This window comes from Bos indicus, chromosome 15 (genome assembly GCF_029378745.1).
Source record: "Bos indicus isolate NIAB-ARS_2022 breed Sahiwal x Tharparkar chromosome 15, NIAB-ARS_B.indTharparkar_mat_pri_1.0, whole genome shotgun sequence".
Lineage (NCBI taxonomy): Eukaryota > Metazoa > Chordata > Mammalia > Artiodactyla > Bovidae > Bos > Bos indicus.
In genome coordinates, this window is record NC_091774.1 from 55,816,636 (window position 1) to 55,830,082 (window position 13,447).

The 13,447-nt window shown below is 35.9% G+C and overlaps 1 protein-coding gene across 3 annotated transcripts in view; it reads left to right on the forward strand.

The window, feature by feature from the left end:
• Positions 1–13,447, forward strand: part of UVRAG (UV radiation resistance associated) — a 328,846-nt gene that overhangs the window by 136,210 nt on the left and 179,189 nt on the right. For all 3 annotated transcript variants that reach the window (XM_070803925.1, XM_019975249.2, XM_070803924.1), the window contains one exon: positions 7,511–7,616. In XM_070803925.1, the coding sequence (XP_070660026.1) occupies positions 7,511–7,616 (106 nt within the window). The remainder of the gene's footprint in view (positions 1–7,510; positions 7,617–13,447) is intronic.

The following is a 13,447-nucleotide window of genomic DNA, read 5'->3' on the forward strand; positions in this document are numbered from 1 at the left end:
TTTATTTTTTTAAGAAATCTCCATACTCTTCTCTGCGCTTCCCAAGTGGCACAGTGGTAAAGAACCTGCCTGCCAATGCAGGAGCCTTGACTTCTTAACCTCCAATCCTTGAAACAGTACTTGGATGTATTTGTTTAGGTGTTTTTTAATTTCTCTCAGCAGGATTTTCCAGTTTTCAGTGTACAGATTTGTCACATCTTTTATTAGGTTTGTTCCTAGTTATTTGTTGAAATTATGTAAAAATAGAGTTGGACACAACTGAGCGACTGAACTGAACCAGTAAATTTGTGTGTATTAACCTGGAATCTTGCAATCTTGCTTATTTTTTTAAAAATGTATTTGGCTTTATTGCATTATTGTTGCCCACGTGAGATCTTCATTGCTTCCTGTGAGGTGTTCGTTGCGCCAACCAAGGATCAAACCTGCATCCCCTGCATTCAAGTTGGATTCTCAACCACTGGACCACCAGGGAAGTCTATTAGTCTTAGTCTTGCTAAGTTTATTATTAGTTTGATTGTAGATTAAGATTTTTTTCTATGTACACAATCATATAGCATCTGTGAGTAGATATTTTTGCTTCTTCCTTTCCTTTGTTTATGACTTTTTAATATTGGCTTATTACAACAGCTTGAGTCTTGAGTACAGTGTTGAATAGAGTATGAAAATAGACATCTTTTCTTGTTTCTGAACTCAATCAGGTATTACCTGCAGACTTTTTGTATTAACCCTTTATCAGATTGAGGAAGCTCTCCTTTTTCCTTAGTTTGTTGAGTTTTTTTGTTTTAAATCATTAGGTATTGAATTTTATCAGATGCTCTTTGGGCAGCATCTTTTGAGATAATGATTGGTTTCTTTTTGTCTTTCATTCTGTCATAATTGATTTTCACATGTTAAGTCAACCAAGTCAACCTTGTATTCCTCAGATAAATCCACTTGATCAAGATGTATTATCTTTTTCATATACTTCTAGATTTGATTTGCTAATTTTATTAATGATTTTTGTATTGTCTGTAATTTTTTTGTAATGTTTTGGTATCAAGGTTATCCTGGCCTGTTAAAACAAATCCAGAAGCATTCCTTCTTCTTTGAAAGATTTTTATTAAGGCTAGTATTTCATCAGTGAAGCCATCGGAATGTAGTTTTCTATGTGAGATGGTTTTTAATGATAAATTTAGCTTTTTAAACTGATAGCAGCTATTCAGGTTTTCTGTTTCATTAGTTTGGTTTGGAAACTTTTGGTTTTTAAACAACTGTTTCATCTAAATTGTTAAATTTATTGGCATATTGTCCATAATTTCCTTTAATTCCTTTTAAATGTCCATAGGATCTGTGGTGATAGTTTCTCTCTTTCATTCTCCATGTTGGTAATTTGTTTTCAGACATCGTTTTTTGTATCTCTCTCTAACTTTTCACATCTACATCCTTTCTGTTCCTGTTTTAGTTTAGGACAGTGCCTGAACTTTTGGTAGGACTATTAAAGTAACCTCACACTAGCCTTCCTGTTTATAGTCTGTTTCTCTGTATCCCAGTAACCTAGTTACAGAAGGTAAGATCTTTCTAAAGTACAAATGTAATTAAGTCTTTCTTGGCTTACAACTTTTTAATAGTTTCTTAATACCTTCCAAATAAAAATCTAAGCTCCTTCATATGGAATACAAAATCGTTATTGATAAAATATCTATTTCTCTGAATAGAATCCTGTTTTTCCCATGTAGTCTTTACCTTTTCATCTCTCCCTGCAAGCCATAGGGAGCTATACTTCACTGACTTTCTAGTTGCTCTAATTTGTCACTCAACATCTTAAAATTGAATGCAGTAAACAAAAACTGTTTCCCACTTCTCCTTTGCTGAGATTATTGTTAATATCTGCTAGGTATGAGCTCAGTATTTATTTGACATAATACCTTTTATTCTGTGTATCTTTACTTTCACAGCAAAATCTAGCTGCAAAACATTATTTTTAGCACACTTTCAATTTTGCTAATATCTCAAAACATATTGAGATAACATGTATCTATTTGCTCTAGCCAGAATACCTGTCAAGCAGCTACTTGATCCCCTCCTCCCTGCACCAGTGGTGATGAGTTTTATCTCTGCTTGATAGTCTTCATGTTGGTATTGACTAATCACCCAGATGACTGGATGGTTTATATTTCTATATAGTACCATTTTACAGTTCACAAAATCAAGAGACATTCCTTTGAAACTGGCTAAAGCAGTTGGTTTGGAGGTAAAGCAGTTGTTTCTTTTCTTGTCAGGTCTTCAGCTCTTCACCCCCAGGGGAATCAGGATGTCCCATATTATGTTTGAAAGCCTAAAACATGTCAAACTTTTATTCTTCTGTTGAGTTTGAAAGGGGGGATGTTATTAGCTCCGTCTTGATGTAGCAGGGGCTCTGAAAGTCTGTTTGGATAACACTGAAGATTGGAGGAAATGTGACTCTGTCTGTGTGTTTTAAGCCCCTAAGGTAAGATCAGAAAGCGTCTGGGGCAGTGAGAGCCAAATAGTTGAAGTCATACATTAATTATGGTCATGAATCATTTTTATTTTTAAAGTCTTTACCATTTGACAAGGTTGTTTGCATAGTACTAGTGAGTTTTAGGCAGCATTTTCCCTCCTTTTAAAGTAACAGGTTATTTTGTTGATTTCTACTCTGGGTTGATAATGCCTATCAAATTAGAATTCTGATAACATTTTTAGTAGAAATTGCTTGTTTCTTGCCAGAATGAATGGTCTTTAATTTATATGATTTTTATTTTGAATATATTTTGAAGTTATAGAGAACTGTCACTTTAATCTTTTAACTCTTTCACTGATATCCACTGTTGTTCAGTCACTAAGTCCTGTCCAACATTTTGCGATCCCATGGACTGCAGCACGCCAGGCTTCCCTGTCCTTCACTGTCTCCTGAAGTTTGCTCAAATTCATGTCCATTGAATCAGTGGTGCTATCTAACCATCTCATCCTCTGTTGCCCTCTTCTCCTTTGCCTTCAATCTTTCCCAGCATCAGTATATCAATATCAATAAAAATAATCAAAATTTGGGGACTGTACTTTTATATACAGGCATTAGTCGACATTCAGTCAGCAAAATGTTTTGTGCTACATTCTGTGCTAAGCACTGGGAATGTAAATGAAAAAATGTGTTTGTTTCTTTTTCTCAGAAGGATCTAGTAAAGAAATAGAAAAGGCAATAGACAGCTGCCATAAAATATGGTTCTATCATCTTCGTTAGTGTTAGTGTCTGTATGATGTCGTGGATCCCCATAGGAAGAAGTACCTCTGCCTGCCTGGGATAGTTGGGGAAGGCCTTTGGAGGAGAATGTATACTTGAGCTGCCACTTAGTGGATTTAGGGGTGTACTTGTCTGTTAAGAGTGAGGGAAACTTATAGGCAGAACAGCTCACTCAAAGGTACAGAAGGAAGAAGTGGCATGATGTGTTTGGAGAGTTGCTAGGCATTCATTGTTGTTAGAGTTGTGGGTGCAAGGGAAGAACAGCAGAAAATGAGGCTGGGGCCACATCACAAAGGGCCTTTCCTTGGTTTCATATTTCTTTAGTCACCTTTATAGGAGAGTATTGCTCTTAAGAGAGTGTACACCTGCACACACAGAGCAAGAGTCAGTGGGATGGAGAATAGTCTCCTCTATTGGATTCCTTTGGGGTCTCGAGGAAGTTGCAAAAGAACTGATCTCATGAGCAATCTCAGAAGAGTTGCTCCTTTTTAGATCACCTGAGAAGTCCTCACTAACTATCAGGCGGTTTCTGAAAGTGCAAATAATGTCTTGACTCTTTTTAGTGCAAGGTGTCATAATAATAATGTTGGGAGAGGTATTGATGTTACCAGCTCCCTCACAAAAATTAACATCGTCCTATATAGGGTAACTTTCATGTTAGGAGAGTTCACCGGTTTTATTCATTTAAAAAACTGAAGTAAAACTTCCTTAGTGAAAGTGAAGTGAAATAAGTGAAATACTAAGATCTTAAGTTTAAATTCTGTGTGTACCTGTGCACCTCTCACCTCAACCAAGAGGTGAAACATTTCCATCACTTCAGATAGTTGCTTTATTCCCTTGGTCTCTCCCAGTCAGTCCTGCCTGACACAGGCAAGCAGCCACTCTTAATTTCTGTCATCATGGTTTGGTTTTACCTGTTCTTGAACTTTGTTTAAATGGAATCATATAGTATGTACTTTTTTGTTGCTGAGTTTTTTCACTCAACCTAATGTTTTGAGGGTCATTCATATCGTTGTGTATATCAGTGTTGTGTTCCTTTTTAACGCTGAGTAGAATTTCATTAAATGAGTATACCACAGTTGGCTTATTAATTCTCTTGTTTGATGGACATTTGGGTTGTTTTCTGTGAACGTTCTTATAAATATCTTCTTGTGAATATCTTTTTATATTTCTTGAGTAGATGGTAAGGAGTAGAAATACTGGGTCACAGGTTAGATGTGTGTATAACTTTATAAGAAACAGTTTTCCAAAGCGATGACGCTGTTTTACCGCCAGTGCAGGCAAGTCCTACTTGCCCCACGTCCTTCTAGCATTAGGTGTTATTTTAATTTCAGTTATCCTGTCAGGTATGAAATGGTATTGCATTACAATTTTAATTTTAATTTCCATAATGACTAAGATTTTGAGCACATTTTCCTATGCTTATTGTCTTATATCTTACTGTTTTCATAATTTATTTTTGGTTGTGCTGGGTCTTCATTGGTGCATGTGAGTTTTCTCTAGTTGTGATGTACAGGCTCCTCATTGCGGTGGCTTCTCTTCTTGCAGAGCACGGGCTCTTTTATATCTTCTTTTGTGAAGTGTTCCACTCTTTTGCCCATTTTTAATTAGGTTGTCTCTTTGTTACTAATATGTAAGAGTTCTTTATATACTCCAGGCATAGTACTTTGTCGAATTGATGTTTTGTAAGTATTTTCTCCTAGTCCACGGACTGCTTTTATATTTCTTAATGGCATCTTTAGATGAACAGAGTTTTGTTTTGTTTTTTTTGGCAATGCCTGATTTATTCATTCATTAACTCATTAAATGAATAAATTAGGCATTGCCAAAGGAAAAAAAAAAAAAAACTCTGTTCATCTAAAGATGCCATTAAAAAAATATAAAAGCAGTCCGTGGACTAGGAGAAAATACTTACAAAACATCAATTCGACAAAGTACTATGCCTGGAGTATATAAAGAGGAGAGTGAAAAAGTTGGCTTAAAACTCAACATTCAGAAAACGAAGATCATGTCATCTGGTCCCATCACTTCATGGGAAACAGTGGAAACAGTGTCAGACTTTATTTTTGGGGGCTCCAGAATCACTGCAGATGGTGACTGCAGCCATGAAATTAAAAGATGCTTACTCCTTGGAAGAAAATTTATGACCAACCTAGATAGCATATTGAAAGGCAGAGACATTACTTTGCCAACAAAGGTCCGTCTAGTCAAGGCTATGGTTTTTCCAGTGGTCATGTATGGATGTGAGAGTTGGACTGTGAAGAAAGCTGAGCCCCAAAGAATTGATGCTTTTGAACTGTGGTGTTGGAGAAGACTCTTGAGAGTCCCTTGGACTGCAAGGAGATCCAACCAGTCCATTCTGAAGGAGATCAACCCTGGGATTTCTTTGGAAGGAATGATGCTAAAGCTGAAACTCCAGTACTTTGGCCACCTCATGCGAAGAGTTAACTCATTGGAAAAGACTCTGATGCTGGGAGGGACTGGGGGCAGGAGGAGAAGGGGACAACAGAGGATGAGATGGCTGGATGGCATCACTGACTCGATGGATGTGAGTCTCAGTGAACTCCGGGAGTTGGTGATGGACAGGGAGGCCTGGTGTGCTGCGATTCATGGGGTCACAAAGAGTCAGACACGACTGAGTGACTGAATTGAACTGAACTGAATTTATTCATTTTTAATTTTATGGTTAGTGCTTTTGTGTCTTCTCTAAGAAATCTTTGCCTTTCCCAAGGTTGCAGGAGTTTCTCCTTTGTTTTCTTCTACAGTGTTTATGATTCTAGCTTTTATATTTACTATGATATTCTTGAGTTAATTTTTTGTGTGTGTTGCTGTGAGGTTGGGAATGAAATTCATTTTTTCCCTATCCAGTGTTTCCAGCACCATTTGTTTACAAAGTTTTCCTTTTCTATTAGTCTCCCTACGTTCCTTTGTCCAAAACCAATTGACCATACATGTATAGGTCTGTTTGTATACTCTTTATTCTGTTCCATCGATCTATTTTTTGATCCTTATAGTGAAATCGCTCAGTCGTGTCCAATTCTTTGGGACCCCATGGACTGTAGCCTGCCAGGCTCCTCTATCCATGGAATTCTCCAGGCCAGAATACTGGAGTGGGTAGGAAGATGCCCTGGAGAAGGGTATCTTTCCAAGCCAGGGGTTGAACACAGGCCTTCTGCACTACAGGCAGATTCTGTACCAACTGAGCCACCAGGGAAGCCCAAGAATACTGGAGTGGGTAACTGTTCCCTTCTCCAGGGGATCTTCCCAATCTAGCAACTGAACCGGGATCTCCTCCATTGCAGGCGGATTCTTTACTGTCTGAGCCACCAGAGAAGCCCATCCTTGATCCTATACTAGTACCATATTGTTTAATTGTGTAGCTTTATATAAAAGGAAATCTTGAAATCTGGCAGATTTAAAGATTGGTTTATCTCTTCTAGATTCTTTGTTTTTCTGTATAATTAGTAGTATCAGCTTCTTAATTTCTACAAAAAGAAACACAGACAAACAAAACCTGTTGTGATTTTGATTGTAATTGTGAAATTATTGACCCACATACAGAAATATAACTGAATGTTTGTTGAACTTGTGTCTGTGACATTATTAGTTCTTGTAGTTGTTTTGTGGATTCCTAATGATTTTCTACATGAAAATCATATCATCTGTGAATTAAGAAAATTTGAACATTTTAAATAGGTACATGTACACAAAATATATAAACTATATTTGAAGACAGATACCAAGAAAAGCACAAACCCATAATTAAAACAACAAAAAAAATAGCTCTTAATTTTTCAGTGCTCCTTGTTTCAAAAGGTCTGCTGCTTTAATTCAGTCTTCTTGGAATTATCGTTAATTTTTTTTTTTTTTTTTCTTTCTGGATACCCGTAAGTAATAGCCTTCATAGCAGTGATATTTTTTTAGTGCCTTTACTAATGCAGTTATATCTCTGGGCCTCAAGTTTCCTATCTTTAAAGTGATAGGATTCAATCAGATTATTTTCTGAGGTCTCTCAGATTCTCGTGAGTTCTTCATTTTAGCTCTCAATACGTCACAGGCAGTCAGGTGGGCATAGAAAGGGTGTTTTTAGAACATACTGTAACCCCTGTTATTTCCCTGTTGTAAATATGCTAGAGAATTGTGAAATGATCAGTTTGAGTTCATTATTCTGTTTATCCTGGAAGCTTTGTTCTCATTTTGTTCCATTTGTGCCTGTGGCTCTGGGTTGAGTTTATAGTTAACTCACTTAAATTTTTCTGCAACTTTTATTTCTAGGCTTCATAGAGCCCAGTGTGCAATTAAACAGACTCAGGTAACTGTTCAGAAAATTGGAAAGGAAATTGAAGAAAAACTAAGACTCACATCTACAAGCAATGGGCTGGTAGGTTTTTATATATTAACATCTTTAAATTCCTTGATTTCTAAGTGTGATCATCATATTCTTCTTGTATTAATTTCTCTCTTTTTCCACTCCTCCAAAACCTTCAGGTAGTTTTTTCTTTTTTTCCCCCCTTAATGTTTCACTGAGACTTTTGTTAGTATTTAAATGTTAGAAATCAACTTTCACATCTGCTAATGGTGTAAGATACAAAGTGCCTTTTTGTGCTAATTGAAACTTTAGATTACATACAGTTACTTAGAAGATAATCAAAAGCTATTTTAGTAATGTCTCATAAATATGAACTCAAACTGTACAGACACAAATTATATAATAAATGAAAAATAGCTGCCAGAAGAAAAAGAAATAGACTAATCTGCTTTAAAAATTTTTTTAATTATTTGGATTGAATTTAGTAAATTAGTTTATGGACAGTGTGTTTATGGACAGTGTTCTTTTTCGGGAAAGATTCTGTTAAAGAGATATTTCAAAGAATAGAAATTCCAACCCAAATAGACAGATTTAAGATACTAGAATAATTTTGGGGTTGCTTTATACTCTTCTAGTGGAATGAAGATTCTTTTTAAGTAGAATAGTGAGTATAACCAGTTACTTCGCTGGAAGTGAAGTCACAGGGCTAATGATAGCTTTTGAAGAAATTGTGCTGTGATTGTGTGAGTGCATTCTAATAAGTAGCTTTAGTCGTGTCCCACTCTTTGCAACACTATGGACTGTAGCCCGTCAGGTTCCTCTGTCCACGGAATATCCATGCCAGAATACTGGCATGGGTTGCTGTGCCCTCCTCCAGGGGATCTTCCCGACCCCTGGATTGAACCCGCGTCTCTTATGTCTCCTGCTTTGGCAGGCAGGTTCTTTACCACTGACCCCACCTGGGAAGCCCATGCTATGGGTAATGGTACTTAAAATAAAACTCAAATCCTCAAATTAAGTCTGAAGGAAAAACCTTTTAAGTATTTGTTTGCACAAACTCAGTAATATGAATAGGCAGTATATTCCAGCTGTCATTCACAGCAGTACCAATTTGGCAAAAGCTCTTTATGTCCCCAAACAAAAGTTCCATTACCTGTAAGATTTGCCTGACATAATTATTCAGGGGATTAACTCTAGAAAAGCAATTAACCTGCACAGATTTTCTTTCTTGGAATTCAAAATTAATGGATGATAAAGTATTTAATCTATATAAAACTGATGATTTTGACCTATAAATGGCAGTGTCATGTAACTCAACCTAAACCTAATATAAAAAATGGCTAGTTCTGTGCCTGTACATGGCTGGCATGCAAAATGTGGTAGCTGCAATAACTATTGTAATAATACTTGTTATTCATATGACTTTTCTTGCCTGTGGAAAATCTTCCACTTTGGAGAAGCTGTTAAACCTCCTCCTGTAACTCAGGCCCCCAAAAGGGCCAAACTCCAGGCCACAAATATATTGGAGGAAGAGGAAAAAATAGCTAATTTTGATCCTTTCTATAGTGTACAAAAATACCACATTTTTAGAGCCTTTGTCTGATGAGAAACTGCTAGGTTTTTTCTTATTTTCCTCTCCCAAGGCAAGACTGGGAAATTACTTATTTCATTAAGTGACAGCATATGCTTTGTCTCAGTATGGAAAAATGTATGTTTAATCCTATTTTTCTAAAATATAAGTGGTGACATGCAGAGCAAGATGATAGAATGTAGGAGTTTAAAGAGCTCAGGTTCAGAGGTTCACTGTGTGTTTTTATGCAGCCTAGTCAACAGAGAACAAAATCATGGGATTTGTGAACTGAAAGTGAACCAAGAAATCTCGTTCCTTTATAACCTCACTGAAAACCACACCCGACTGGTACATTCTGTTCCCTTCCCTCTTTGATTTTCTCCGTAAAAATATTACCGTTTAACATGCTATACACTTTACATATGTATTTTGTCTCTCTAAACTCTATGAGGAGAGGGAGTTTTGTCTTTTTTTTCCTCTTCATGGCTGTATTTTCCAGTGTAGTGGTGGACACAGTAGGTCTGCTCAGTAAATATTTTTTGAATTTAAGAATAAATCTAGTATAATATCTTTTTAAGGAACAGAAAAATGAGACCTAAAGAAAGTAAGCAACTTTCCTATGATCATGAGACAGAGTCAGAAATTTTGGTTTTCTTGCCTTTTTTTCAAGAAGTAATATTTGTTTGTTACCTACTGTGAGATTTATGTGTAATAAATTAGAAGCTGTTACTATTACCTTTTTTCCTTCATTCCCTTTTCAAATTGGCCCAAGGTCCTTATTCTTCAACCCAATCATTTTCAATGTATAAGGATTAATTTTAGTCTAAGTATAAATACAGTCAGAAGGCATATTTGATGTAGAAAGAAATTAGATTACCTTCTAAGATCAGATGTAATTAACTGTTAGAAGAAATTAGGTTCATACTTCCTGAACTTTGGCATCTTGTCATCAATGTCCAACATAATTTTGGTGGCATGTAATTATGTTTTTTAAGAAATTTCTGCTGTTATCATTTTGTTTTCTTTTGCTTAAATGTTTTGGGTTTTGTCAAATTGCCTTTCCTTCCAGATTTCCTTAATTTTTACCTTAATACACCTTTTCTGTTCCAGAATCCCATCCAGAAAACCATATTGCTTTTAGTAGTTATGCTTTGTTAGACTCTTTAGTTGTGAAAATTCTTCAGACTGATTTTTGTATGAGCTTGACAGTTTTAAGGATTACTTGGTCAGCTGTTTTATGATTGGGGTTTGCCTGATGTTTTGTTGCAATTAAACTCGGTTCTAATGTCTTTTTTTTTTGTTCCAATATCCAGTCCAGGACACCACATTTATTTAGTCATCATGACATCCTAGGCTTCTCTGATCTTTGACAATTTTTCGTTCTTTCCTACTTTTAAATCATGACTAATCACTGCTAATAGTAACCTTGATCCCTTGGTTAAAGGTAATGTCTCCTACATTTACGCCCTCTAAAGTTCTCTTTCTGTACTCAGCGTTTGGAAAGCAAGATGCTCAACCTGGCCTCCACTCAAGAAGAGGGGACTTCAGCTCCACCTCCTGGAGGGGAGACAATCTTAATACATTATTTGGAATTCTTTGTGAGGAAGATTGGTCCCTTCTTCCCCCACTCATTTATTTATTTATTCGATCATTTAATCATCAGCATGGATTTTATCTATATATTTTATACTTTAGCTTGCAATCTCATACATTGTTATTCGTTTTCTTGTTTCAGCTGTGGCATTGAGAGTTCTCTCAAGTTGGCTTCTGTGTCTTTTTGCCCTCGTCTCTTCTTTTATGTTTTTTTGCTTTTTACAACAGATTCTTAATTTCTCGCACTATGTGATCCCGGTCTCAGCCCTAGACTCAGCCATTTCTCCTAGGAGTCCTGTTCCTTTCACTGAATAATGATATTTAGAAACAAGATCTGGGCACAAGTGTGCCATTGCAGTTGAGCTGTAACTGCTTCTAGGCCCTCTCAGTGGACAGAACTGGTATACACAAATATCTGTCTCTCTGTGTATTAAAATTAACATGAGTTCATACCAATATATTCAAACTCCACAGAGTTTATTCTGGTCTTTCCCTTCATTGTGTTTATTGTAGTATCTTTTTCTGATAGTGAGAAACCATTAGTACAATTTATTTGCTTACTTTTTTAGTCCTTGTGTACTTTGTAAGGAGGTCATATTTTTCCCCTCATTTTTAAATAGGTTTTTGTCTTCATATGTTGTGGTTAAAGACCATGTGGGCATGTGTATTTGTGTGTGTTTTTGGATACACATCCTTTATCTGATATGTATGTTGGGAATATTTTCTTCAAGTTTGTGGCTTGCCTTTTTGTGTTCTTAATGATGCTTTAAAGAGCAAAAGTTTAAAAGTTTGATGAAATCTAGTACATTTAAAAAAATTTTATGTTTAGGGCTTTTTGTGTTCTTTCTAGGAAATCTCTGCCTAACCCCAAGTCATATAACTTTTCTTTGGTGTTTTCTTCTAGAAATTTTACAGTTTTGGGCTTACATTTAGATCTATGATCCATCTGAAGTTTTTTTTTTTAGTGAGTTAAGTGAGGTAACGTTTTCTGTATGAATGTCTGGTTGATTTAGCATCGTTTCTTGACCAGTCTTTCCTTTCCCCGTGTAATTTAATTGAAAGTTTGTCTTAAATCAATTGACCACAGATGAGTGCATTTATTTCTGGATTCTCTATTTTGATCCATTGATCTATATGTCTGCCCTTTACCAATACCAAATTCCCTTACTATTATATTATTATATCTTTGTCATCTTAAAACCAGATGAAGTAAGTTCTGCAACGTGGTTCTTACTGAATAATTCCCGTGGGTTTTCTAGGTTTTTTGTATTTACAAGTGAATTTGAGAATCAACTTACACTTTCTACCAAAAAAAGAAAAAGCCTACTGGAAATTTGTTCGTATTTGTGGATCAATTTGTAGAGAATTGCAATCTTAACAATATCAAGTTCTCCAATCCATGAACATGGCATATATCTCTTTTATTTTGATTTTTTCTTTAATTTTCTCAATAATATTCTGCAGCTTGCACTGCACAGATTCTGGGCATCTTTTATTTATGTTTTTTCTAAGTATTTTATGGGAAGCTTTTTATTTGTTTTTGACATTATTTTAAGGGGAATTGCTTTGAAATTTTGTTTCTCATTTGTTTACTGCAAATATATAAGAATACAATTCAGTTTAAGTTAGTTACTTTGCATCTTTCAATCTTACTAACTTTTAAAATTTAGTAGTTATTTTGTCCATGGGGTTGCACAGAGTCAGACACGACTGAAGCGACTTAGCAGCAGCAGCAGTTATTTTGTAGCTTTCTTAGGATTTTCTATATAAACAATCATATCTGCAAACTTGGATTACTTTATGCACTTAAATTTTCTGCCTTATTTCAATAACTTGAACATACAGTGGAGAAGGCAGTGGCACTCCAGTACTCTTGCCTGGAAAATCCCATGGACGAAGGAGCCTGGTAGGCTGTAGTCCATGGGGTCCTGAAGAGTCGGACACGACTGAGCGACTTCACTTTCACTTTTCACTTTCCTGCATTGGAGAAGGAAATGGCAACCCACTCCAGCGTTCTTGCCTGGAGAATCCCATGGATGGGGGAGCCTGGTGGGCTGCCATCTATGGGGTCTCACAGAGTCGGACACGACTGAAGCGACTTAGCAGCAGCAGCAGTAGGACATACAGTACAGTGTTGAATAAAAGTGATACAAATGGAAATCCTTTACTTTTTTCTAATCATAAGGGGAAATGATTCATGCTTTCTTCATTAAGTATAAGGTTAGCAATGCCTTTTATTGGTTTTCAGAAGTTCCCTCTTATTCCTAATTTCTGAATTTTTGTCATGAACGGATGTTGAATTTTATCAAATGCTTTTTCTACATCTATTGAAATAAATGATCATGACATTTTCTTCTTGATTCTGTGAACTGCACTGATTTAATTTCAAGTGTTTAACTAACATTGCATTTCTGGAATAAACCAATGGTTACAATATACTGTGTAATTTTTTTTTACCTTTCTAGATTTGATCTGGTAATAATTTCAGAGTTTTTGTGCCTACAGTCCTTAAGGATATTGGGATGCAGTGTTTTGAATTACTTTGTTAGAATGGTATTAGGATTATGGTAGCCTGGTAAAATTAGTTAGGCAGTGTTCCTTTTGCCTACTACATCTTGACTAGTAGCAGAATTCGCCTGGATTTTTAACATTTTCACTCTGCCAAGATTTCATGTCTTTTTACTTAGTATGAAAATATTAGGTTGGTGCAAAAGTAATTACAGTTTTGCATTGTTGAAAT